General features: G+C 40.3%; 4 protein-coding genes and 1 long non-coding RNA gene across 13 annotated transcripts in view; 3 read left to right on the top strand and 2 right to left on the bottom strand.

The window, feature by feature from the left end:
* adarb1a (adenosine deaminase RNA specific B1a) overlaps positions 1-3,060 on the top strand; it is a 38,865-nt gene extending 35,805 nt beyond the window's left edge. For 3 of the 4 annotated variants that reach the window (XM_011606032.2, XM_029839522.1, XM_029839523.1), the window contains exon 10: positions 989-3,060. In XM_011606032.2, coding sequence (XP_011604334.1) covers positions 989-1,165 — 177 coding nt within the window. In that variant the 3' untranslated portion in view covers positions 1,166-3,060. 4 annotated transcript variants of the gene reach the window in all.
* Positions 2,857-7,717, bottom strand: LOC115250702 (uncharacterized). The gene is made up of 3 exons (XR_003889274.1): positions 7,594-7,717; positions 3,582-3,806; positions 2,857-2,993 (listed from the first exon to the last, which is right to left on the bottom strand). It is a non-coding gene; the product is annotated as an uncharacterized lncRNA (long non-coding RNA).
* Positions 6,594-12,917, top strand: cep70 (centrosomal protein 70). Of its 2 annotated transcripts, XM_003966404.3 has the most exons (16): positions 6,594-7,088; positions 7,689-7,788; positions 7,930-8,053; positions 8,820-9,000; positions 9,088-9,263; positions 9,643-9,702; positions 10,205-10,295; positions 10,378-10,466; positions 10,551-10,628; positions 10,942-11,020; positions 11,127-11,279; positions 11,345-11,497; positions 11,614-11,782; positions 11,865-11,973; positions 12,076-12,155; positions 12,780-12,917. In XM_003966404.3, the coding sequence occupies exons 1-16, from the start codon at positions 7,062-7,064 to the stop codon at positions 12,851-12,853; spliced, it is 1,743 nt and encodes a 580-aa protein (XP_003966453.3). In that variant the 5' UTR covers positions 6,594-7,061; the 3' UTR covers positions 12,854-12,917. The 2 variants fall into 2 exon arrangements, with proteins under 2 accessions (XP_003966453.3, XP_029696287.1); XM_029840427.1 differs by lacking the exon at positions 6,594-7,088 and having other exon boundaries at positions 7,680-7,788.
* Positions 12,918-14,156: 1,239 nt separating this feature from the next.
* sowahcb (sosondowah ankyrin repeat domain family Cb) lies at positions 14,157-17,032 on the top strand. 2 transcript variants are annotated; one of them, XM_011606041.2, is made up of 2 exons: positions 14,157-14,664; positions 15,314-17,032. In XM_011606041.2, exons 1-2 carry the CDS (start codon positions 14,314-14,316, stop codon positions 16,193-16,195), a joined length of 1,233 nt encoding a protein of 410 aa, XP_011604343.1. In that variant the 5' UTR covers positions 14,157-14,313; the 3' UTR covers positions 16,196-17,032. The 2 variants fall into 2 exon arrangements, with proteins under 2 accessions (XP_011604343.1, XP_011604344.2); XM_011606042.2 differs by lacking the exon at positions 14,157-14,664 and adding an exon at positions 14,671-14,948.
* Positions 17,033-17,692: 660 nt separating this feature from the next.
* On the bottom strand, positions 17,693-26,443 carry dhrsx (dehydrogenase/reductase (SDR family) X-linked). Of its 4 annotated transcripts, none has more exons than XM_003966398.3 (7): positions 26,296-26,443; positions 20,703-20,810; positions 20,331-20,399; positions 19,838-19,939; positions 19,561-19,768; positions 19,258-19,465; positions 17,693-18,829 (listed from the first exon to the last, which is right to left on the bottom strand). In XM_003966398.3, exons 1-7 carry the CDS (start codon positions 26,393-26,395, stop codon positions 18,653-18,655), a joined length of 972 nt encoding a protein of 323 aa, XP_003966447.1. In that variant the 5' UTR covers positions 26,396-26,443; the 3' UTR covers positions 17,693-18,652. The 4 variants fall into 4 exon arrangements, 2 of the variants coding, with proteins under 2 accessions (XP_003966447.1, XP_029696877.1); XM_029841017.1 differs by lacking the exon at positions 26,296-26,443 and adding an exon at positions 23,143-23,306; XR_003889396.1 differs by lacking the exons at positions 17,693-18,829; positions 19,258-19,465; positions 19,561-19,768 and adding an exon at positions 23,143-25,182 and having other exon boundaries at positions 19,859-19,939; positions 26,296-26,425.
* Between the last annotated feature and the right edge of the window lie 1,302 nt (positions 26,444-27,745).

Below are 27,745 nucleotides of genomic sequence, written 5' to 3'. Positions count from 1 at the left end.
GGGTTCCGACTCTGGGTGTCACTTTGGACACAGTTCTGATCAAAAAATGTTGCCTTTTTAATTGAAAGGGGACACTCAACATATTATGCTGGATTAAATCATATCAAAGAAGCAGTCTGAGCCAACAAAAGACACATTCTAGTGTGGGCTGGACAGCAATAAAGAACCAATAATGAGTTTCCATCCCTTCTCTCTAACTCAATGGGACATCAAGACAAACTACTCTGATATACACATCAGACTTAATAAATATGTAATAATTTACCTCCATTTCATTGTATACCGTGTAAAATTGTAACCTGAATTGCTAATGTTAACACAAACATTGTTTTTGCACTATAGCCGTGTCTTAAACTTTCTTTTTTGCTTCTGCAAAATAGCAAATTACACCATTGTGGCACAAATAAAGCATGTTCCTGTCTTGCTTTCTAAATTTATGGCCATTGCTGGCCATTGTCATACTGCCTTCTGCCTTTCAAAGTAGAAGTCAGAATAAAAGGCTCTGTAAAAGTTGTTTGCTTGTTAACATCAAAAACATTTTTAAACTCTTTTGTTTGTGGGGTGACTCGAGATATAATAGTGTGCAACAACTGTTGCCAGTTCCAGTCTCTGAGGTATATTGTGCAGCACAAAAACAACCAATTACAGAGTCCAGCAGAGTTGTGGTTGGTAGAATAAATAGTCTGAACTGGAAAATGAGCAGAACATATCTTTGCATTTAAAACATAACAACTATAAAAGAAGTTTAGTTCTTACAGAGAGTGTTTTTTGAAAAAAGGATACAGACATAGTTTAAAAAATGTCAAAACAAATTGTACAACAGAGTATCATCTGCATAGAAGTTCATAAATTTTTTAAAAATTCATTCTTATAACCTCACAACAGACCAAAAGACAAAGCTCTGCCCACCCCCATGTTTTGCTGTGTCACTACGGAGTTTTATCTTTTTATGGCCTTTGTAAGACACACTGTCGTTTGTCTCCAAAAGTTGTCGCCGTCCCTGCGGATCCGCACTGTAAGGCCCAGCAGTTACCATGAGGCGAAGCAAGCAGCGGTGGACTACCACAGCGCCAAGCAGACACTTTTCAAGGCCTTCCAGAAATCTGGTCTGGGGGCCTGGGTGAAGAAACCTATAGAGCAGGACCAGTTTTCTGTCACCACCTGAGTCAGCACCAGTGACCACATTCAACTTTATTTTGAGCAGTTGAAAAAATAATTCCCTTCTTGATTTTGGGGGGAAAGTGGATGTCAGGAACTGTGGATTTAACATTCCTCCATTGTTTTATAGCCTCGTGCTTGCCCCTTCAGCCAGCGTGAGACAATAAAATCATTGAGTTAGTTATGCAACTTTATATAGAGGTCTAATGTAAAGCCGGACACTGTAAACAGCAGAATTAAACATGGCACTTGTTTATATAACAGTAGTGAGATGTTCCATTTGCATGTATGACCAAGTTTGTAGAAGTCCACAGTATTTCATGTTGAGTGTTGTGATCTTTGATATCTGTGTGTAAAAACTTGAGAATGTCCTCTTGCCTTTGGTAAAACCGTCCACTCTTATTTAAGGGAACAAGAATATATTTTTTATTTTTGAATATATACAGTATTTCAATGATCTGAATTTCATCTTTACATCTCATTTCAAAGCTATTGGTGAAGTACTTTTTCCAGTAAAACAAAATTCCAAGACTTCCAACCAGAAAATTCCAACCTTCTGATATGGTGCTGTTTGAATCCCAGTTTTGGTTTTCCTTTATTTAAAATTTCAGACAATATATATCTCCTATAAGAGGACATATTGAATTAAATTGGACTTTAAGTGTTTTAAAAATACAAAGTACATTTTATTTATTAATCATAAATTTTATCTGAATTTCAACACATTAGAGCATCTTTGTTATATATTTTTGCAATCCTTAGGTGGAAAAATCTGTTGTTCATTCAAGTATTTAGAATAATTGTTCAGATTTCAGGATATATTATATTTTGTGAGGTGAACATTTAGTACTCCTGTCATTCTTAAATTTAAGCTTGTTAAATGAAAATACTGACCGTGGATTCAGATTAATGTAAGAATATCAAAGCAGTGTCAGAAAAAAGGAGATTGGAATGAATGATGTTAATCGAGAAAATAATCAAAATGCTGAAACTAATCTGAGTAAAATTCTGAGCAATTAAATGTAGAATTCAGGCTTCACTTTGGAAAAAAGTTACTCTTCTGCTTTTTTTTGGGTCACGATTGGACATTTTCATGAATCATTCACTAAAATGTCAGAGATTTTCAATTGAAAGCAACAACCTCACATTTTAATTCAGTCATGGCTGATCACTTGATTGGAGTACACATTTTTGTTCATATTTAAGCACACAAATACTGGATAAGCTGAGCCTGTTTGCGGGATGTCTTATGCAATGAAACTGTTCAAACACTGCGAGTCACATGCCATATGCATCATAGACAAAAAAAAAAACCCAGATCATTGAAAACTCACCAAAGATAACATCGGTCAAATGTTTAAAAACTGTTCTTTTCCTATTAGTTCCCACAGATTAGCATCTCATTCAAATACAACTTTAAGCTGGAAACATTCCTGTGTTTTATGTCTTTCAAACCAAAAAACAGAAACAATGCTAACTGTCCAGTATCATCAACAGCAAGTATATATTATTTTTTATTTTCAGATAGGTTTTTAGGTTTTTACACTGTGTCAAACACAAGACATGTTTATATATTTGAATGTATTTCTTCTCTTGATCAGATGGTGGTGTGGTGTGTGCGTGTGTGTGTGTGTGTGTATGTGTGTGTTCGTGTGTGAACGTCACTCCAGGCTCAGACCCTCAGGGTTTTTTTTAGCAGCCACAGCTAATTATGTTTTTTCCAGGAAAACCACTTTTCCACAGAGGTCGGGGTGTGATCAGTCAACCATGCACTACATTCTTGATTTACACCATGGATGATAGCAAGATTGGGGCTTCTTTTGCATGAGCTCTACCTGTAAAGCATGAGAACTATAAAATATCCTGTCATGTCACTGATTTAATAAAATGATATTACATGTAGGTTTGGTAATCTTTGCTCCCAACATTCACCATTTCATACACACTTTGTGGATGTGACGGATACCAAAACCAAAAGCCAGCCTTTCTGTTCTTGCTGTGAGGCCACAGTGCAACCCACTCCACCACCTTGATGCAGTTTATCAAAATAATTCCATTAATTTTCCTTTTTTACTGTAATTTCTTCTGATTTCTGGCCATTAATTCCAAAAGTGTGGGTTAAATTCTGGTCTGACTTGGATGGTAAATAATACATGTACAGAAAAATGCAGCCTTTTCTTTTTCTTAAATGTGACAGTGAAGGCTAAGTGAAGGTTACCCACCATTCCCCCAAAATCAATGCACACTTAATAAACTGAAATACATTTTTTTCATTTACAAATGTTGATGGTGGCATCATGCTTTCAGTCCTGCAAATCCAATTTATTTACTTTACAATAACATAGACTGTGGCAAACATTTCAGTTTCTTACTGCGAATTAATGTCTCTAAGTGTAACATTAAATGGACAGGAAATAACATACCAATTTCTTTTGTTGTTGGAGTGATAGTCCAAAAATAAAGCTTCTTTTGGTGGTGATGGTGTGATGCAAATATATGTGCCATCACTGAAAGTGGCTGAATTACTTCTGTTGTTGCTGACATCTCACTTGGCAGGTGCTATTTATCAGCCGCCATCTAAAGCCTCCCCGTCTTCCATTGCCACGTGTTGGAGGCCTATTACTGCGTGTCATATCAGCCAGCAGCACCTGCAAAACATGAGACAGCCCGATTATCTACCTGTCCGCTCTGCAGAGGGACAGCCGCAGTTCTTAAAGAAGCAGAACTTCCGGCAGGGGGATTGAAGCCGATAGTGGCTGGAAAAGGGAGGAAAGTCACACAGTGCCAAGGTGAGGTGGGATTAGTGGAAATAGCTCTTAACCTTCTTTAATTTATCTGCAAATTATTCTGCCCAGTTGAGGCTGCGACAAGCTATGCGAGGCAGGCAGGCCTCTCGTAAGTCTTCCCCTAAACCACTCATGGATAGTCATTTCTCAGCCATTTTGTATTTTATCCCATGGATAAGGATTACAACCGCTGCCAGTTCTCTGCTTCTTCATGAATTGCAAAAATTAAAATTAAAGCAGTGCCGAAGACATGGCCCATTTTAATGAACAGTTGGAAGTTGGAAAGGTTCTTGACAAGGATGGCATGATATGATTTATCTTTTTTTTTTCTGATGTAGTGATGATGTACTGTAGCTACCTGTCTACCAATGAAGATGTATTAGTTAATTATTTTCTTATTTTATTGTAAACAAAGTAGAAAAATGCCTTTATTTTAACAGATGAGGAAAAAAATACTGCTGACAATGCAGATTTAAAGTATCTTGACAGCCTCTCATCGGGCCTTCCTGCTCTGTGTCCTCCCTTAGCACTCATTTAATGAAATTAATGTAGTATATATAGTATAGCAGCAATAGGCAGATTGTCCAAACAGTGCCAGAGTTTATTCTTTCTCCAAACTGTTAAGTCAGATAAATTGTGGATATAATGCTTTAGGCTAACTCCAGCTTTCATTCCAGGACTTCCTGGACCTTTTACCAGGGCAAAAATATTATAGATTTGCATTGCTTTTCATCCACTGTGGCGATATTGACACAAATCCAATAAAGATCCTGGATTTAAGTTTATGTTGTGCATGCAGTAAATTAAAAGTCCATAAAAATGGTAAATTACATGTTGGAGTGTAGGAGTGATATTGAATATTATGAGTCAGAGCTCAGTGGTTCAGGTACCACTGAAGTGATATAAATCACACAGCACAGGTCAATGGGACCCTGGACTCTGTTCAAGGCTTAAATTTCCATTTTAATTTTCTGCTCACTGGAGCTGTGAGGGGACACAGTGAGTAAGTAGGCTCTTCACTCTTCCTCTTAATAAATGGTGACCTTTACTTTCTGGACCCATGAAGACCTTATTATTGCACAGGAAGGTGGAAAAGGGAGGCAAGAGTAATACAGATCAGACAGCAAGAAACACAAGCCTCTACAAGAGCCTGTTTATGGCATTTACCCTTTCTCAGGCTTATTGGAAGCACAACTCTGGTCTCTTATGAATTATTGACCAGGATTTTACTTTCATATGCATTGTCACTTGAGAATTTTTATACATGACAAAATATATTGAAAGAGAGCTATTTTCTAGTCCAGATATACTCCAAACCAGTCTTTATGTTGAAAACAAATAATAATAAGTTAAAAAAATCTGTAAATGTGCATTTTTGACCTTTGCACTGAAGCATTATTGTATCAGAGCTGCATGACAAAGTCATATGCTAATGGAATATTTAGTGTAGCCTGCAGTGTCCTGCTGGAGCTGATGTACTGTGGAGGTGCGACATTATGCAGAAATTAGGAGCGAAGCACCTTTTTTAAGGACATGTTCTCATTTTGATTTATATATCTGTGTAAGATTCTAGTCTAAATTCTAAAATACAACATCAAGAGTTTATGTCTTAAGAAAATTAATTAAATATTTGGAGTGGCTTGGTTCACTTGGTGTTGATGCCAAGTCAAAGATGTGGCACATACTTATGAAATTTTATGCAGCCTTCAGCTTCATGAGACAACTTTTTCTTTATAAATTTACCGCAGTATATGTGAATGCTGAGGGGAATATTTCCGTAAAACATGAATTGAAATATGAATTAAAGTCTAAACCTCTACTATAGACTATCACTGAGAGCTGTTGTGTAGAATAAACCAGCTGTTGTGGCCTACCATAATATTTAAAATTAAAATTTCTCTATTTCGCTTTAGTAATTTGGTTTTAGGTCAAGTTAGTTGTCAATGTTAAATGAACATGATCCGCAATTAATCAATCACTGGGTAAATACCAATTATTATACTCTAAAATTAGTCTTGTGATGTGTTTGGTATTGTGTAAGTGCATTAACACCAGGCTTATTCTTTCTAATTGTAAATTGCACAGTTTCATCTCTACAAAAGAGCAATAACAGAAAGATATTTGTGTATTTTAAAGATATCAACTTGAAAGGAGGATGGTAGTTTGCACAATAGTCTTTTGGCACAGAAAAAGTGGAAGCAAGCACATGAGACAACAAAAGTGAATTTCATTTACTCCAGAATCTAATCCATGAATTGTTATGATTATGCCGTTGCAGAGCCTCGGCATAGACAACGGACAACGGACCATGTTGTCCATGAAAGAAGACAAAAAGAATATCGTGATGACTGTCGATGTTGAGGGCAGGGACACTGGTCGGGAGAACTCGTGGGATTATTTTTCTCCATTACCGCCATCTTGCGGTTGGTAAACTGCGGTGCAGCTACGCAACTTCCGATGGGGTCCATGGTGACGTTCATGTAGTTCAATACATATTCGATATTTTATTGTTGACATTCCTGTAATAAACTACCATATATTCAATTTTCATAGAGTAATATGTGCGAGCTGAACAATTTAAAATAAGTTGATAAAAAATAAAAGACACACAAACCGATTCTATTAGTGTACCGTGATTACGTCACGGCGCACTTGTTTGAAACACCGGAAGAAGACGCGATCGTATCCGTCTGTTGTCAGAAGGCTTTGTACAGTAGTTTTAAGAGAAATTACAACGAAAACGGCAACAAATTAAAGAACTTAAAGGTCAAATACATCTCGCTTTACGAGCTAATGTAAAGTTTTCTGAAGGGTACACGGAAATGCTAAGCCTTGCGTTGTAAGTCGTACATTGGATAACTGACTCTAAAGTCAGAATAGTCGGGAATATAGGGTATAAATAGCATCTTTTTAGTAGTATACCACCATTTATAGAGAAGCTCTGGCGACTCGAATAAGCTAGTTTTTTTTTTTTTATGTAAATTTTGAAAGACACTTGAAACTATCAGTGCAGCAGTAGTGGTTATTTAAAAACGTTGGGTTAAATCATTTGTGTAGGATTTCCACTTGGGGTTATTGCCGTTAAATAGGGACTTTTGGACGGTGTGTGGATATTAAATGCGCAACTTCGGCCCGATGGAAGAGGTAGGTTATTATGGACAGAATCAGACCCAAAGAATACAGGCTGTTCACCAAACTACCCAATAAACTTTAAATTTCCCTTCTTGTAGAGTTTATATAAAGAGCGAAGCTATCACTAATTTTAAAATAAAAAATGGTTTTGTTTTGTAGATCAGTTCGATTACGATCAAACTGGGAATGAAATTGACCATAAATGTGTTTGTTTTTTCCCAAATGATTTTATCAATATGTGGTATTTACAAGCAGCAAACCAAGAGTCAGCATTTTTAAGGTTACTTTTCCCTTTATTGCTTAATCAGAAAGTGACTCCAGTGTCATCTTACAGCATTGTGCCAAATGGTAGCTGAAGAAACCTGATCACTTTTTGACTGAAAAAGCTCAGGCATTCCCATCCTGAAGCCATCAGAGTGATCTTCCTGCTCTGCTGGGCTCAGGGATGGACGCCAACAGCAGGCCAGGAAATAATTTCCCCTCCAGAAATGAGACTTATGTTTATTTGTGGACTTACAAGCAGTTCCAGGTGCAGCTTGGATGTCTTGACCTGGTTCGTGTTACTCAAAGGTATTTGGTTTGGACTCCAGTTGACGTGTGTCTATGTTGCAGGAAGAACAGGTCGACTGGGACGAGGTGAACAAACTCTTGCAGCATCATGGCTTTAAACCAGTGAAGTTTGCAGACCCAGTAGAGAACAAAAACCTTTCAGGTACAGGACAATGATGTGCACATATATATGCATATCAGCATGCTAATTAATGAAACTTTCCGAGTTCCCTACAGTTGTGTCTTCTTTGTTTAAAAAGGTTGAGATTTTTTTGGGCTGTTGAGGTAATATCTATGTTCCTAGATTTGGTTCTGCTCGACAAGAAGTCAGCTGCTGAAATAAGAATGACCCTCAAGACAATGCTGATGGACTCCGAAAGGAGACAGGCTCTCATCCAGGAGATCATCAAGACTAACAACCACCTCAAGTGAGCCACATGATGGAGCATTCTTTCGTTCATATTTGATCTAGATATTTTCCTAATCTAGTTCTTATCCACAGATTTTTGACACAATGTTGATCTGAAAATTTTAAATATGTAAAAAAAAAAAATTTTTCCTCTTTTTACAAAATGTGTTAATGTTTGGGTTATTTCATTGGCCACATGGTTTACTCTCTTCATCTGAGTAGTTACAAAATGCAGTTCTGACTTTGTTATTGCTTATTTTAGATTACAGTATAACTGGCCACGCTTGACACAATTGAAACTTTTGCCAGGGAATTTCCAGCGACCTAGATAATTTTTCAGGGACTACATCATGTTTGGGGGAAAGTATTTTAGAGAAAAATGAGAGAAAAATAGAGACTCACATTGTTTGTGTGTAGTAGACTCGAGGACTCCTTCAGTGAATCATCAGAGTTGGAGTTTTTTTTTTTTTTTAATTGCATCTTTACCTGCTGTCTGTACACTGATGGTTGTAATTGTATCTGTTCAATTATGTATGTGCTATGTGTTGACCACCTGCCATCTTATAAGCATCAGATTACTGTCTACATACTGTCATAGATGCGCCCTCTACATCCTGGAGATTCTATAGAAGAAAGTGTTAGTTCACTTCTCATTTCATTTTAAACCATAGCAGCATCAATAGATGTCGGCCATTAAAGTGGGCAGAATGGAAATATGTGTGTGTTTGTGTGTGTGTGTATATATAACACCAGGAATATTGAACCTTTCCCATCCTGGTCTGCAGAGAGGAGGTTCGTGAGCACATGAGTCGAGCTGCTCAGCACTCACAGAGGGCTACAGAGCTTGAGGGCCTTCTTGCCACTGTGAAGACCAGAGTACAGGACCTGGAAGACTGCTGTCTCGGCAAGGCTGTCCAACAGCTCAGCCACACTCACCAACTGCAGCAGGAAAACCGAGATGCGCGGGTAGGTAAACTCGGAATTATTTCTGTGATGTTTCTTAACTTGTAGCGCTTAACATGTTGATCACAATCAGTGCAAATGGTTTCACAGATACGGTGTCAGGCTCTGGAGCAGAAGCTGTCAAAACAGATGGAAGAAGCAGCGCAGCTTCAGAAGAAACTATATTTCTCCGTTAAAGAAGAAGAGCTGCGAGTATCTCGGCAAAGACGGGCTTTTCAGGACATCTGCAACAAAGTCTGCCAGCAGAATTCCCCCACAGACCAGCAGTAATCTTCCTTTTGTTCTAAAATAACCATGAGTCTGCTTTGTCTCTTCCCGCTCTTGGCCTGAGCAGGTTTAGCATTAACTAGGCTTAGCATTGATGATGCCTTTCTAAAATATTGTGGCACAATGTATAACTTTAACTTTGTCCTTGAGATGTGCAAGAAGTTTTGACATTTTGTCTTTTTTTATTCGGTCTTGTTCCAGTGATTAGATATGAGGTGCATGACTTTCCAAAGACAACATTGTTTTCTTTGATTATTTGATGCAGCTCAAGGTCCACTTGTCTGCATGTTGCCAAGCTTTCTGTTGCATCTTGTGACCTCTCTGGAACAGGAAAAGCAATGTGAAGAGTTGACTCTTTGGTGTCTCATGACTCTGCAGGGTGCTGGAAGTGATTGATTTCTATGAAACTGAAATGTCCCAGATGCTGGATAAACTCAGGTAACACAAACCTCTACAGTTTGGACCTAAATTATGACTGTACAATGGGCAATTACACCATCTGACTTCGTACTTGAATCACGTACATGTTCATAACATGTTCATGTGGTGTAAAATGTATCATCTGTTGTATACGGAGGCTTAACGCATAGAGGATAAAGGCAGAATCAGGATATTTTAAGTTAATCTATGATATGGATAAAGGTTGTGTCCCTCAGTCGTTATTTTACAGATCCTGGACTGAAACTGTAACTGTTGAGACAAAACCTCAACAAATCACGATGAATTTCAGTGAAAGATTTAAAACTCAAGTCCATGCAGAGTTTTACCATGTGCATGCAAGTATCTAATTATTTCTATAGGGGCAGGAATCACTTATTTATAAAAGTACTAGGAATATATGATTTTATTTTTTATACAATAGCCAAATCCTAAAGACCTTGCATGTACTGTTTAATTTACAGTCAGTTGCCTTTTCTACTATATATTTAATTTTTCTCAGATCAGTCAAAGGACAACCAGAAACAGCTCATTGGGAAAAAACCAAGAAGGAAACCAGAAATGTGACTCCATCTTTGAAGACACTCCTTAAGGTAGGCAAATAAATAAATGAGTTTTCTGAAAGTGATTTTTTTTTTTCTTGAAGAAAAAAAATTTGTTTTATTTTTAATTTAGGCATACCAGGAGCAGCAACAGGAAAGCAAAGTTCAAATAGAGGAGTTGAAGAAGGAGGTTAAAGAGCTGAAGCAAGAGGTGGAAACAAGGTGTGTAATTGTGTTTGTATGTGTAGTTGTGTATACATACATCATTGCAGGTTTTGTATTACGGTATTTCTTTCCTCTGTGTAGGCCAACAGTCAAGGAAGTGAAGTTCTACAAGCACAAGCTCCGTCGATTGGAGGCTCTAGATAAACACAGTAACATAAGGTAGGAACTCATGATTGGTGCTGTGTGCCTCAGAAGCCTCTAAAAGGACCGTAAAATTGTACAAATGTAAAGTAAATGGTATAGACATCATACACTACAATTCAGAAATAAGACCAATATATTAATGCAAAACCTTAACACTTAATTCCATTGCTGTCTGTAGAGAAGCAAAGTTTAAATAAAATACAGGGCAAATGTTATAAACATTAACTTTGAAAAAGGAAGACTGTATTCCTGATTACCCTGTCTTTTATGAGCAATCAACAGGCCAGATTGTTGATCTCTTAACACGCAGTTCCAACTGGTTTTACAGATTGCCACAAGATGTGGAGATGACCGAGAACGCGAATGATGGGACTGTCAAGGCTGATCTCTGTGACTATTATCATAATGTGAGTCTTTCTTTTGTTTAGCCTCAGGTCTGGTCATTTAAAAACGTTTTTTTTTCTTTAAAGCTTTTTCACTACTTTCTAAAATTACAACTCTGCTGTCTCCCAGCTGTTAAAGGAGATCAGCTCTATTGCGTCGGATCACAAAGCTCCTTTACGACTATATAGGCAAAACCCGTCTTCAGTTGATGCGAGGCGGGAAGAGTTCCAAACCCTGCTTCCTACCCTTGAGGCATGGGCCCAGCAACTTCACCTGCTGAAGGTAAACACAATTCACCCATATGGGTGGGTGTTATCGGATTTGTCTTCACCTGATGTGCTTGGCAGGACCTGCAGAAGGGCTTAAACAAATTGTGTGGCAGACTGATGCCCTGTCTGACAACTGATGATGGCCACAGTGCTGCAGAAGCAGTGAAGGTGGAAGACATGATGTTATTGGTAGATACCATTCTGGAAAACAGTGCAGCAGATGATGACAAGGTAGAACTTTGCGCTATTCTAAGATACTCAAGAAACATTATCACTGTTGTTTTTTGAAAACCGACAAAGGTCCTGTTAAAAACTCTTGCTGAAAAGTATCATTGTCTTATTTTCAGGTGTTCAGGAGCCCCACTAAATACACTCTGAGCTCCATGGTGTCACACTTCCAGAAGCTGTTTGATGTGACCTCGCTCAGTGGGGTGTACCCTCGTATGAATGAGGTCTACACCAGACTTGGAGAGATGACCAACATGATGAGGAACCTCCGAGATGTATTGGAACTAGGTGACCTTCGGCTAAAATTGCATTAGGGCTTTGTGCACCAGAATGTAAATAAATGATAAAAAAAATATGGTTGTGGTTCCAGACAGCAAAGTTTCTCCTCCTGAGCTCGTCAACCATGTAGCCCGACTGGTGTCTTCCACAGAACACACAGTCACATTCCAGACCCTCCTGAGAGATGATGATATTGACAGGTTGACACTTTGCCACACAACACTCTACATCTCAGTCGATCTTAAATGAACAGGGGTTCAGAAATTTCAGCACATTATTGCTTATTTGTTTTGTCTTCACAGTATTCTTGTCAAACTGAAGCAACACGAGGAGTTCTTCCCTGCTTTCCATGCCCTCACTGTGGACATTTTACAAACTCTAGGTAAAATGCTAAGAATTTAAATGCACTGGATATTTTGACATTTCTGTATTGACAGTTATATTCAAAAGTTATTACTCCTTTTTCTTTTATCTGGGTTGAGGTCTTGACTTTCAATTGGCCATTCAAAATCTTTGATCTTGTCATGTTTCCAGTATTCTTATAACAGTTGTTTATTTCTGTGTACTTTTGAAGCCTCTCCAAAATTTCACATAATGATAAACTTTCAAATATAATTCACTTTTTATCTATAATCCACTAAATGTTGTTTGGTTTTCACTAGTTTTTAAGACCAAACATCTTTAATTTGGACACATCTACAGCGGCAAATCCGCTGTCATGATATTAATATTTCAAGTGAGTCCTTTGGGCTCGGTGATACGGCTTTTTATTTTTGTGTATTTTACCACAGTTGGACCTTGCTTTAAATTTTGTAAAACATTTACTCGCCAGGGATTGTGAAACATGTTCATCTGAATTTCTAGTTGTTTTAAATTATTACACCTATGATCTTTTATGGATATAAATATAGAATCACAAGAGGGGGTATTATCTTTTGAACATAATCACGCATGTGTAATACAAGATACGTCTGTAAGAGCGTAAAGTTTTTACTGTGTGTTTCAGGAGTGGGCCACTTGGATGATATTCTTCCAGCTCTGAGGAGTTTGAGACAAGCTGCAAACTCATATGTTGCTTGAACTGAATACGTTTTTTTAGTTAGGTGATTGTGAAATGTTTTTGTTAATAAAATGTCGAACTGTGTCTGTGTCGTTATCATTTTTACATGGGGGAGGGGAACAAGGTGAGACTTGTATGATAAATGGTTGTAAATAATTAGTCAATCCTGTGCGGACTCATGGACTGAGGACAAGTCCAAGTATGAACAAAATACTATACACAATGTAGGTTGGATTTGAACCATGAAAACATGTGAAAACTTGCAGTGATGATTATTTACATGAATGAGCTATTAAACGGTACTTTTTACATTGATTATGTTCACTCCTGCTGCTTTACAACAGGATGAACCAGGTTAAATGTGTCGTGTTTGTTTAAGATAAACCAGCAGTTTCAGTCATGTCCACTTGCCAGAGCAGCAACTCTACATTCCTGAGATAATTCTGTTGATAAAGCTTTGGACTCTAGGTCAATGTTCCAGACTGTCCGTACCATGCAAACACAAATCCTCCTGGAGAAGTATCAAATAGAACAATATTAAATGGTTTTCAGTCAGCAAAAATTATAATTTTGGTCTCATCTTGTAACTGCAAACCATGTAAGAGATACTGGATGTATTTTGGTTTTCTTCAAAACTAGGGGGGGAAGGGGGGGTAGATTTATTTTGCCCATTCGTTTTCTGCAATAATAACAATATTACATTTTGTAAAAATATTACACGAGTACTTTATGTTGACTGTTCTATGTCTGTGTCGTATACATTTAAAGCAGTTTATTGGTTGTTACTAGGCTGACTTGGTTCAACTTTGTGGCGGAACATGTTTAGATAGAAGGGGGAGGAAGTTATTTTCAGAGGAAATGCGTGTCTATTGTTAATATATTGATATTATTTTTCTTGCTTCATTCCTTTCGGGGTCGGCGGGGCTGGACCCTATCCCAGCTGCATATGGGTGAAAGCAGGGTGCACCCCTGAATGACTGCCCAGCTCATCACAGGGCCCTATGTGAACATTAGGGGGTTCAGTATCTTGCTCAAGGGCACCTTGGCAGTGCTGTAAAGGTGTCCTGGCACCTCCCGCTGCCAGAAGTTTTGCCTCCACCGGGGGTTGAACCGAAGCTTCTCAGCCCAGTCACCTACAGACTGAACTACCGTCATTGTTCATAATAAACCGAACAAATAATTGTATAAGAATTAATAACATGCTAAATTAAAAATATCTAACCAGCGCAGAGTTAAGACAAACAACAACAACAAAACACAGGCACACGCAATTGTAGTTTGATTCATTACGCTACCTCCCCCACGGACTAGATGGTACGGTCTGCCAGCTCTCTGGTTGCTAGGAAGCGAGGAACGCCATCGCTATAGGGACAATCCCCGGGCAGTGAAGCGGTTTTAATTGTGGGTGGCAATGCTTCAACTTTGTGTGTTTCCATGCTTAACGAACGCATTGCTTCCGTGAAGCAGTCTTGAGGTCGTCATGGATGCAGAAAGCAGCTCTATCACCGTGGAGCAAATTTTGAACTTTCTGAAGGAGACCGGAGGCAAGGTGACAAATGCGGACTTGATTGAGCGCTTTCGGACGGCTATCCCAGAGGAACCGGAGAAGAAGGCGGCCGCCCGTCTCCAGTTTAAAACCTGCGTGAATAACGTCGCTTTTGTCAGGCTCGAAGACGGAGTGAAATATGTGTGCCTCCGGAGAAAGTTCGCGAAGGAGGATGGAAACAGCAGTGACATGTTAGCGGACGTGGGCCGCTACTCCGCGGGGGTTTGTTCCACTGACGCGGGGGACGGAGGCGCACCTGGCTCGGGTTACGGAAGTGACAACCAGGTAAGATTTCCGCATTTTTCTAACGCCTTAATGAAGGCAAGGAGAGTCGAGGGTGATTCTGTGTAACCGAGGACAACATGGGAAACAGATCAAGTTTACGAAAAGAAGAGAAGACGGTTCAAGAAACACCGACAGTACCGAAAATCACCGTGATTGGAGCGTCGCCGCTTCCAGCGGAGGGTGCCGTGTTCACCCTCCCCAGCCCGGTACACACAGATCCACCCAGGCAGGGAGACAGTCTTTCACCAGCGGAATGCCAACAGATTTCACCTAATAGGTCCCAGGTGCAGTGATAGAATATTCTTGTATTCGCCTAAGTAAAAAAATAAGTTTTCATTGATTTAACCCGGGGGAAAAACGTTCCCCCCATGTATAGAGATTGAGTTGTGTTAATACTTTATCCTATTGTACAAAAATACAGTGGAGCCTTCTCAGGCATTGGTGCTGACATTTCTGTTGATTCCCTCTGCAAGCACATTAACAAGACAACGATGTTGACCTTTATGTCTTTAAGCTCAGTATAAAGTTGCTGCTGCTCCACATCACTGTAGGCTTTCAAACCAATGAAAACTAGCAACTGGCGTGTCTTATTATTGCACATAAATTGATTATTAAAACGGTTTTTCACACCAGTTCTGGGTTCTTGCAGGAGAAACTTAAACAGCCAGATGAAGTGGATGCTGATGGGCAGAGTTTGTCCGGCAGCGAGGGAGGCGTCTCCCCAAAAAGCAGCCGTCGTCACTTCCTGCAGTCAATGATGAGCAGCTCCCCGCATGTAAGACACAGTCTGGTGCTCCGCAGCGACGGCGACTCCACGTCCCTGGATGATGACAGACCTGCCGTCACCCTGGATCCACTGGAGCACGAGTGGATGCTTTGCGCGTCCGACGGCGAGTGGTCCACTCTTCAGCGTCTGCTGAGCGCTGAACCCAGCCTCATTTTGAGGAAGGACTTCATTACCGGCTTTACCTGCCTTCACTGGGCTGCAAAGCAAGGAAAACCGGAGCTTCTGGCACTCGTCATCAACTTTGCCAAGCAGAACAACCTTTCGTTGAGTGTCGACGTTCGCTCCAATGCCGGGTACACGCCGCTGCACGTGGCTGCCATGCAAAACCACCTGGAGGTGCTGAAGCTGCTGGTGGGTGCCTACAATGCCGATGTGGAGATCAGAGACTACAGCGGCCGGAAGGCCTGCCAGTACCTCGCTGAAGGTGTCAGCGTGGACATTCGGGAGATCCTGGGAGCATGTCCAGATAGGACGCACCATATAGACAGAAGCAGACCCAGTTTCTCCAAGGTTTTCCACGCTAACCTGAGGATCCTCAGTGACCCCGTGGATGTGGAAGTCCGGGCATGGGAAAAGCCTCTCCGGAGAAAGTCATCGTTCACCAAGATGAAGCCGAAACTGGAGAAATTACGCAGGAGGGCATCGCAGCTCATCCACAGCACCACCTTTCATGAAGAGGAGGTGGAGGAAGGTCCTGTCCAAAGTTTCTTTCACTTAAGACCCAAGACACACGAGTTCGGATGAGACCAGGACTTTCGAGAAGGCCGGAGATGTTTGGAAAAGACCAAACTGTAGCACTTGACTTTTATGAACTCTTGTAAGAGTCATAGTGCAAAAGCTTTGCTTTGTACTTTACCTGAAATTCTTCAGCTCTACACATTTAAATTCCAGCCTCTTTGGTTGAGTTTAGCTGTTTTATTCTGCTGCAAATGTAGTATTAAAAACTGTTTTGCGTTTCCGGAACCAGCATTCCATAGGAAAACCTAACCAAAGAAACTGTTTAGTGACTGCACACTTCAAGAAAATACTTAACAAGTGATAATAATTAATAATAATTTTGCGAGACAACGAACAAACCAGACCAGAAGATAATCTAATCAGAGCAACATGAAAGGAGAACTCTTGAACACCTTGTTATGGAATTCATGTAATCAGTGTTAAATCACATGTTCATTTAATCTACCACAAGCTGCTTCCTTCCAGACCTGCCTCGGGAGATTTAGTGTCAAGATGGATTAAGGATTTTAAGCAGAGGTCTGTGAAGTTCAAGACTTGTGGAACACACGATCATTGACAAATTCTTGTGATCTCTAATGATAACACGTCTTTTTTCAAACCTTTCTCTTTACATTGATTCAGCTTCTCCTGACCTCTGCAGTGTTTCCAGCTTGTTTCATACCAGTTTTAGGGTTGCAGCAATAATGGTTGTGACTTTTTTATGAATAGGTTCGGGCATACAGAAACCAGCCTCTGTCAGCTGCATTTATCTTCTCCGTGTTGTTGTCCATCTGCTGTGGGAAATCAATAATGCTTGCAGTTTTTTTTCTTATTTTTGCAAATGATAAATTTACAAAAGACCATTATAGTGTTGGGTGGTGATTTTAATCCAACTGAAAACCGAGTTAAGATTTTTACTCACTGTTGCGTGATTATTGTGCTAAGGCTAATAGGATTAGTTACATCAGCTAGTTTCCTCTGGATAGTATTCCACTGAGTCACCTGCAGTGAAGGAGCTTCCCAGCGGGTCATCATCATGTGATGAGAAAAACAAGATCAAATCTCATCTGGGAGGAATTACATCACGTTACCAGCCAACATTGCATAATGATGGAAACACACTGATCCGGAGGACAAAAAAGTCTTTGTTTCTATAAGAAAAAGCTGCCTTGGGCTTCCAGATTAGGCACAAAGAATTCTGTTACTTTTGGGTCAAAGTTTTGTTTTTAAACTTGTGTTTGTGTCCCACACACTATTTCTACTATCTTACTTTTCTTAACTGACTTAACCGAAGTCCAAAAACAAAAGTGCACGTTAATAAAATACGAACACAATAACCTACAAATTATTGATTTGAATCAGGTTATTAAATGTAATTTACGGTATTAGTGCGGAACAGTGGAGAACAAAGTGAAACAGGTTGGTTTACCAAAATACTGCAACAGAATTGTGCTTACTGCAATTAACTTCATGATTCAGTGCCAAATCTGTGTATATATACATTCCAAACTAAAACATAAAGCAAAATGTATAGGTGATTTTATTTTTTTTAATGGTGGCTCAGAAATTAGATTTACAGGCACTTTGATTTACATTCATAATTTGAAATAAATCATATTTAACAGATAAGCAGTCTTTTCTCAACTACAGTATACCCAAAATGACATGGCACATTTTGAATTTTCACACAATATATAGTATAGTATATAGTAACAAACAACACGTGGTAAACAAGCTTCTGTTGATAGGCTAACAAAGGCACCATTAAGCATTTAGGTTGCTCAACAAGCCACTTTATGAACACGCCTAACTATGGAACGTCTTTAAACAAAGCTCACAATTTCTGCCCTCACTAAATTAACGTTGCATGATTCATTTTAGTGTAGAAGGCACATTTATTGGCAGCAGTTTACTGTGAAGCCATGGTCTCGGCTCCTTTAATGCACAGGCCACAATTTAATTTCAAGTTGGACGCCCTACTAAAATAACCCATTAACAATGAGACCTCTAATTGAATCCTTTATACATTTAAAAAAATTTCTTATTTAATTTTCGACCCGTGGGGCAGAACACAACTCGGGCCAGACTAAATGGCCTGGCGGGCTTGTTCTAAGTAGAAGTATGACAACCCTTCTATAAACCATCTATTAAAAGCCAGGGCTTTACTTCTTTCACTGTTATGGGACAGAAAACAAATGGTTTATTATGATCAGTGATTAAATAACCTTAAATACTGATAATAAATTAAACAGGTTAAATTGAAGGCTCCAGTGTCGGTGCCACAGAGTGCCTGTGGAGCAGCAATTCCCCTTCCTCTAGGCTGTTAGTTTGATCTCTTTGTAGTTTAAATGTGTTGTGCTGGAGTACATTTAACCAGTGGACTCGTCCAATTGTTAACGTTCATTTAAGTTGTACTTCTGAAGTCATACAATCATCATACAATCCTTCATTAGGATGGAGATCTTTGTAGGACACATCTTCAGACTACTTCAGGCCCACGAGCTGGCAGCTCTTCTCCCACAGCTCAGCTTGTAGTTCAGAGTCATAGGAAACGTCTGCTGAGCGTCTCTTCTCACCGTTGTACAGGTAGCAGCTGCCCACGCCCTCCATCTCTGCCGCGGCGGCAGCGTAGATGGTTACAGCGGCGCCTTCTGCTGGCGTCTGAGGAAAGGGGCCACAGATGAGTTCAGCTTCCCAGGAACCTCAGTGGCACTCACAAAATAGATTCTTTCTTTGACTGGAAAAGAGGTTTAATCACATGCTTTGGAAGCAGTCAGACGAAGATTAAAAAGAACCCAATTGTAAACCGAGAGGAATTGGGGCCTTTTAGGAGGGTGTAATTTAATTTCTATGTTCACACACCACCATGGTTTGGGTCTTTTTATTTTATTTTTATAAATTTAAATTCAAGTAATTATTTTTTGCTAAATTCACAGAAAAATATTTTGGAGACACCGCAGCAGGGAAATGATTAATGACAACAGAAATGCAGGTTGGAGGCAACTGGATGTGGCTGATACTGTAGATTAAAAGCAAAAACAAACTAAAAAAGCCAAAACCAACAAATAGTTTCGGTGGATAAACGTTACCCTGAACAGTATCTTGGCCACGGGCTTCTTTGCCGCCTGCGCGAGGCTCCACAGGTTGTCGTACAGCGCTGTGTCGACCATGCCGGGGTCTACGGCGTTGACGGTCACTGGGAACCCACCAGCAGTCATCTGCTCCTGCAGGTAGTAGGTGAAGAGAACCAGCGCCAGTTTGCTCTGAGCGTATGCACCATGGGAACTGTAACACTTCCTGCGGACGAGGGACAGCAGATCATCGCACATTAGTTTGATCTGAGTGATTTTACTGGGGGTCAGCGAACAAGCTGTTCCTCCTGAAGGTTGTACCTCCTGTTTAAGTCGTTCATTAGCATGATTCCTGAGTAGTGCGTCGCGGAGGACATGTTGACAATCCTGGAGCATTGGCCGTGTTTACCCGACTTCTTCAGGATGTCCAGCAGTAGGTTGGTCAACAGGAAGTGGCCGAGGTAGTTGAGGCAAAAGTGGAACTCGAACCCATCTTCCGTTTGTCTCTCGGGGACCAGCATGGTTCCAGCTGCGCGGGGGAGCACAGAGGAACGTTTAGATGGGGAATAAACGTAAAGCCAGTACGAAGGCAGCATACCGTTGTTGACCAGAACGTGAAGGGAGAGCCCTCTGCTTCTGAACGTGTGGGCAAACTGTCGCACTGATTTCAGAGAGGTCAGATCCACATAGACAAACTCGGCTGTTGACACAAAAACAAATAAAAGTGTTTACATTTACACACTGTTCACCACAGATGGCATTTGGAGTGTTTTTCTGATTCGATTCATCTCTGCTGTGAGGTTTTTCTTTTTTTCCTGACATTTTCATTGGAAAGAAAAGTACTTTTGGAGTTAGGTCTCCTGCTGTTAGCACGGATTCCTGACAGAGCTAATCCTGTAAAGCCACCCTGACTAGGTTTCAGAACTGTGCGTAATGACCTTATACTGCATTACAAGATAAATATGCTATCATGAATCAATGATGTTAATTACAAATTTGAATTTTTGTTAAAGTTGATCCAACTGCATCGATAATAAGCATGACTAGAAGTGATGCAGGTGCAGCAAAATACTAACAGACATGTTTATTACCTTTACCCGCGTTCTTATCTTCTTGGATCATCCTGACAGCTGCTCTTCCTTCTTCTTTTTCAATCCCCACTGGTGTTGATGAAGATCAGAGAGGGTTGGTAGATCTTCATAACTCAATAATAAGACTTATCATACACTAAACCATAGCTCCTGTCACCTTTTTCACAGGTAATTAATATACTTGCCGCCTAAAATTGACCACCGGGGCTCCATTAGTCAATCATAACATATTAATGGCACATTTCAAACTGCAGTAAGTTGAAATTGTTACACAGTGTAGCTCAGTAGGCCCCTTTGCTGCTAGACATGCTTAAAGGATGATGTAAGTTCCATGTGGACCACAGGTCATGTTTGTCCTGGACAGAAGCCTACCTATGATAACATGCATGCCCAGGCTTGCCAGGTGTCTTGCCGTCTCTAAACCCATTCCTCTGGTACCCCCCGTCACAATGGCAACCCTTCCATTTTGCTTGGGCAAGACTGTGTAAGAGGGAAAAGGACCACATGAGAACATTATCCATCTTTGGGATTTGCTTTGATAGCAAATATAGACTCAGATAGGAAACACAGTTTAAATCATTCCAGGGTCAAAGTCCAAAGTGGCAAACAAAACTTTTTGATGTGTGGCAAAAGCAGAAAAACAATCAGAGTAACCACAGATTTTTCTCGCTAAATATTGATCTGTTTCAGTGACACTAAATCTATATCCTCACACTGCTGTTATTTGCAGATTGGTTTTGATCCACAGTCCCACTCAGTACAAGCTTTCTTTCTCAATGTCTCAGAGAAGGGCTGAAAAGCAGCAATCCCTCTGCTGGGACCTTCTCATCTGGCCAATTGTTCCCTTCGGGCCCAGATAAAACATTAAGATTGATCGTGGATTTGTAAAAGCTTGAGTAGCTACTAAAAACCTGCAACAGGGATGCAATTAAAAAAGGAGAAAAAAGGATTTAAAGTTAAAAAATAAATGCTTTTACTTCGACATCATACATTCATCATCATTAGTGTTGCAATATGAATATACAGATTATTTCTTCTTAAAATAAATGACGTTTGAAGACACGTTTGCCAGTTCTGTAGGTTCAATAGTTGCTGAGACCTTTTCTGTATAAATGCTGGCTTATTAGATGGAAAGTAGTGATCATGGTCATTATAACATTCTAATCTATCTGTATTTATTTTTTTCTGTCTCTTTACTCTGCATTCGCTGCTACTATAATTCAATTTCCCCACGGGGATGAATAAAGTCCATCTTAATCTTAATCTTAATCTTAATCATCAAGTCGTCCTTTGAGTGGCTTCAAACTTGAAAAGGTCTCAACCCATTTTCACAACTGATTTCACTTTCAGGAAAACATTTAAAAAACAAACAAAAAAACACCATTATTAAAATGTATTTTATCAATTTCATAAATGCTGTCAGAAGTCCAGCAGTATTGCCCCAAACCCATCCATGGCCTTGAATTTCAGCAGTTTTTTGCCACACTTCCACTGACTGTATCAGCTCTAGTCTACTTTACTCGCATTTCCACTGAGAAAATGGACCCGGTACCACTTTTCTCGGTACCTGAACCTTCTGGGTTCCAAAAAAAAAAAGCAGCCGGGTTCTTTTCAGATTCCAGAAAATGATGTTGACACATTGCAGACACAGTAATGCTGGTTGTCCAGGGGGGCTGACATCACTGGCGAGTCACATGCGCGGCAGGTTTCAGAAAACTCAAACCCACCATTTTTAAAACACCGCATCAGCAATGTGTGCGTTTCTTAATTTTAAAATATGGGAGGGAGAGTTGCATCAACCGTCATGGGGTTGCAGGAAACTACACAGAGCCTTGGAATTTTGTGACATTTAGCATTTTTTACGGTAGTTATTCCACGAGTTCACTTTTAAACAAACAACTATATTTAGAAAGCAACGTTGTTGCAAATGAACTAGCGAGTTATCCACCAGTGCCAACTCTGTCCGGCAACAATTGATGAACGAAACGAATATTAGTTTTGCTTAATAAGTTGTCTTTGTGTTGCAGTTGTATTCTGTTTGCGTACTCGAGTTGTGCATGTATTTAAGTGTTGGACTTTGCACTTTGCAATGTGTCTGGATTTTGACTCTGTAATAAATAAAATGTGTCATGATTTTGATCTCTTCTGTTATGACTGGCAATACAACAGCAAGTGCAAAGCTAATATTTAACAGAGTTGAACAACACGCGTACAGCAATGGGAGCCCTGCGTGGCAGGAGCAAACAAGTGTGTGTGTCACAGCAGTTAAGCGCGGAACTCTTTTGGAGTGGAAACATTCCTCAAAGACAGTTGCGGCTAACAAAATCAAGTAACGCTGAGCCGATACTGACAGTGGAAATGCAGCATTAAAGTTGCTCATGTGAGAACAGACTGTTTCTCTGCCTGCACCTTTAAATGCGAAGTATCTCCATCGGTCAACGCCTGCCTTGCCACTACCTGTCAGGCCAGGAGCTGAATCAGAACAGCCTGTAGGAGCCCTGTTTTCCAGGACGCCTTTGCTTTCCATATTCTGTAACTTGGTAGGCTTATATATGAACAGATCAGAAAAACACATTTTTCATAACATGGAACCTTTAACTTCAACACATGCTACACCTACACAGTAGAAGCTAAAGACCTTTTAATCAAGACGACTTGATAAAATAACCAAGACCTCTACAGAACCTTGTTTCTACCCCTCATTAGTGCATTTTGGTATTAAAAAATCTGATATTTTAAAATCTGTTAGTTTTAAAACTTCCAATTCAAAGATAAAATCATTCAAGTGGCATTCCCAGACAAGTTCCCTTACGAAATGCTGTTGGAATCATCCTCGCAGAGTTCTGGCTCGTGGTAGCTTCGCATGTTCTCGTACACGAAGACCTGTTGATCGACTAAAGCTGGAGCGATGCGGTTTCTTTTCCCGCACAGAACGGCTCCAGAGGAGCTAAACAGCCTGTGACAAGGCACACTCGTAGCAGGGATGCACCAGTATTTCTGCAGCACCTTGGGGAGGGTGGGGAATAAGTGCGCGTGACTTGACCACCACAGTAAAGGATCTTCGTTCAAACCGAGAACACGTTGTGATTTGTAGTTGCTTAGTTCTTCTACCACCTGCATGTGTAGCTCCTCCTGACTGTGATCTGAACCGGGCTGACAAAATATCGCAGCCAGAGGGTTTTCTTGGACCGCACTGGTGGGCGCTTGGTCTCTAAGAGGTGTGAGCTTTTTGATTGGTGGCTCATCAGATACCGAGGCAGAATCATCGAGGCATGGCCGCGCTGCAATTTGCTTCTCCAGAATTGCCTTTGCCTCTTCAATGACATCGCTCTCAACTTTGGAGCGGTCCTGGATAGTTAGAAAAGGCAGTTTTTTGTAGCGAGGATCCAGGAAGGTAGAGATGTCCAGGAATGTTGAAAATTCAGGTGATGACTGTGAATATGTGCTCGACAGCACTTTTGAAATAACCTCTTTTGTCATGCTTATTTCTTTCGGATCCCCTTCCTTGACCTTGAGGGTTGTGTTGAGCAGCATGTGAAGCACAGGTCGCACCATGCTAATAACCGGATACTGACAAGACAATATCATGTTGGCCACAACTTTAAAAGGCTGAAGGACTTCAATCAAGCCTTCCAATAGCACCCAGTCAGGGCCATTGCAGCTAAAATTTGGGCTGCTAGAAACTTCTCTCAGTGCTGCGGTCACTGCAGCTTGTTGCTCTTTGAGTCTTCGTAGCATTGCTAACGTGGCTAACCATGACCCCCCGCGGTCTGTGATAAGAACGCACTGAGCAAGGTTGTACTGCCTCTGTTTTTCTTCCAGAACATGCATCATCGTGCCTCTGAAATAATCAATGAGTTTGCGGCAACATCCAAGAGCACCGTCGACTCTCGGCAGTTGAAACGCTTCATCCATCGCGCGATTGATGGTGTGCCCAAGGCAAGGCATTTCCACGGAAAGCTCCAGAAGTGAACAAGCTTTGACGATGTCTACTGAACCATTTGTGGTGGCCCCGGTAATTTTGTGAGTTATTCCCCAATCAACAAAGGTTTCATACATGGCTCGGGTGATGTTCTCAGCCGTGTTGTCCTCCTGAACTTCAAAGGTTTTAAGACACCTGTTGATCACTGAGAAGCCACTTGTGTTGGCGTAATTAACTGAATGTAGGTAAAGGGAAATGTATGTTCTATTCTGAGTTTGACTTTGCCAAAGGTCCGTAGCAATGCCGCAGTACGCCACACTGGCAAGTTCACCAAGGACCACGTCCCGGGTGCGGCTGTACATCTGAGGAAGCATTTTAACCAACAGGTCACTTTTACATGGTGGAGAATAGCCTGGATCAATTGTAGTCATTAAGGTCTTGAAGGATGGTTCTTCAACAAGAGAAACGGGGTACAAGCCCTCACAAATGAAGGTGACGATGGCCGCTGTCAGATCACCGTGACGTCTGTTTTCATAGTCCAAGCTTTGACGTAAATTGCTTTCTTGGGTCAAGTGTTGAAGATTGGGGACTGAAGGCTCGGTCTTTGTTCTAGAGAATACGGTGCCGAACACCTCACGTGCCTGATCGGAATTGCTCTTCACGAACTCGCTGAACTCGACAGGATGGTACTTTTCAAGGTGGTATGAAAGGTTGGAGGTGTTACCAGAGTAGGCTATTTGATTCATGCATACGCGACAATATATCCGTTTCCAGTGCAATATGCAGCCATCTGCATCTGTGTCAAATCCAAAGTATTTCCAAACTTTACTTTTTGCTCGCGGATGTGCGACCAGATTAAGGCCAGAGCATGAAGGTCCTAAACTTTTACCCTCCATGGGTTCCTTCAGGATGCCGTCACCTATTGAGAACCTAACAGGGATAGTGAGATAAACACTTCAGGATGGTGACAAAAACATTGAAACAATTGTTAAAGCCATGCTTGAATGGGACAATTAATTATTTCATTGCTTACATGTAGTTAAGAGGGTGGTTATTTTCTTGTACTCACTAAATCTTTCCTCAAACTACCATCTTTCTTCCTTCATCACCCACTGCTGTTCAAGGTTCAGCACATTTTAATGCTTGATGTAAAATTCAAAGCCTATTGTGAACCTTCTTGGCACCAAGACATACAATACATAGCTATTTAGGTAAATCCATGTAAATCGCCTTGAGTGAGTCACGATCTTATCTTAATCATATGCTTTGAATTATTATTAGCCTGCATTCTTTTTGAGATTACAAGAACAAAAGCTTCAGGCTCACCAGTGAAAATGGCCTTTCGTCCTGCTGTTGGGCGGTGAAAACCTCCAATTTAATTAACCAAAAAACAGCCACACAATGCTAAAGTCTGGGTTGTGGACTACATTATTTTCATTAGTGACAATTTCCATGATATTCTGTCCAAGAGATCCAAGCCAGAAAAAAACAGGATACTAACATGACGTGACTACATCACCTGTTTATTTATCTGTATATTTCTGAAGAATATTCAGAGATTCTCCTTGATTCCTCAACATGTATGATGCACAGATTTTTTATGTTTTGGGTTGGTTTGAATGTAATTACACTGTTATTGTTTTTTTCTTTCTGGAATTTGATTGATAAAATTTCTCTAGACTTTTCCACAGTGGTCTTTTCATGGCACATGACACATACTGTGCAAAATAATCGCACCTGGAAATGGAGACATACTTCTTTCTTTATTGTGATATATTGTACAATTTTTAAGTCGCAATAATCAAAACACTCAAAGTCGACAGGACTTCATTCTTGCTAAAATAGCATAATGAACACCGAGGTCAGCAATGTTTGCATGTAGAAATAAATATAAAATCTACCAGAGAACTGCTGATCGACTTACTAATGATTCAAAATGAAACACTGAAAATCAGTTTATTTAATTAGGCACACCAACAAAGGTGTCAGGTTCTTTCTCCAAAGCTACATTTACAATAAATTAAAATATAAAAATGACCAGACCTGGCAGCGTGAAGGACCTGTTAAACATCTGATAGACCAGCACTTTGATTCCACAGAGATAGAGCCTGAGAAGAGGCAGCAACACCGAGTGCAGCCACATTCCTCCGGTTCCGACAGAATTCCGCCCGACTGGTCTTCGTCTGTTTGTGCGTCCAATAAATAGGTCCGTGTCGGAGCCTGCGCGGGGGAAACTACTTGGTTCCGCCCACCAAAACTACGTTATACAATAGTATGGGAACAGTGCAGAGGGTTTAGCGTGACCAGAAGTCACAATTTGAGTTTATGTACAAACTACTCTGTGTTTTCCCCGACATAATGTCACTAAACGCGTTTCTTATTCCCTAAGGAATCTCTCTGAAATATTTTTTCCCCCAGCAAGGTGCACAGACAACTCACCTTTTCTCACGTGGTTTGGGATAACACACACCTTTTTATCAAATCCATTTTCCTGTTAAAAGGGAGTTTTTCCTTGCCACTGTTGCTTGTTGGGGGGTCAGGCCCTGGGATTCTGGAAAGCACCTAGAAACAATTTTGATTGCAACAGATGATATATATGGAAAATAAAGATTGCTTGATTTTGTAGCGTGCGATCACAAGATTTCAGATCAAGCAATGTCAAAAGGGGAATTTTCACATGACACTATTTCAGACACGCACATTAGAATGTGACAGGGTCAGGCTTTGTCTACACAACAGAATACAGATATCTTGAATGGAATCTTTTTTTAATGTCAGCCCCAAAATCATGAGTTTTTATATGATGGTATTTCAACTTGCTTGGAGATGAAAAGTTGTTACTAAGACAGCAGTTGTCCATACTATCCCGAGTTCACTGGACCTCTCTGTGATATGGAGCAATGCTATTGAATATTGTCGATGAATTTTGTCAGGTATCCAGGTTGAAGAGATTTCTTGGCTTCACAAAAGTCAACTGGGCTTCCTTTATGTTTTTTTTGAAGATGCTTCACCTCTTGTCTGAGAGTCTTCTTTAGTTCTAATTTAACTGGCCCACATTTATATATACTGTGTAGTTTACTTAGTGCTGTCATTATTGGTCATTGGTCCTAATTTGTATTATTAAAGGGGCGTTAATCATCCTGGTCATCATGTAATGTTAGATGTGAACGATGTTTCTGGGGAGGGATTCCAGGACAGGACTGTAGGTGGCTGCAACCATGTCGAAAGCCTCCTCCTTTGGTCAGTGAAGGGGTTTCCAGTTTAACTTAGATGGCCTTTTATAGTTTTCTTTCAAACCAGCTTTCTTCTCTGGCCAAATCATGAGCGTTGCTGTTTTGAAATGAGTGTCTTTTATCTTTTTAATGTAGATGGACAGCTGAATCCTGTCCTGAAGGGTTGGCAGTCCTGTGTTGGGCCATGCATCTGTGCAGTGGCTGTTTAGTCACAGCAATGTACAAATCTGAACATTATTCTCTGGATTGGACAGCAAAAA

The sequence above is a fragment of the Takifugu rubripes genome, chromosome 8 (assembly GCF_901000725.2).
Source record: "Takifugu rubripes chromosome 8, fTakRub1.2, whole genome shotgun sequence".
NCBI lineage: Eukaryota > Metazoa > Chordata > Actinopteri > Tetraodontiformes > Tetraodontidae > Takifugu > Takifugu rubripes.
Note: the sequence above shows the minus strand (reverse complement) of the source record. Positions and strands in the feature narration are given on the sequence as shown.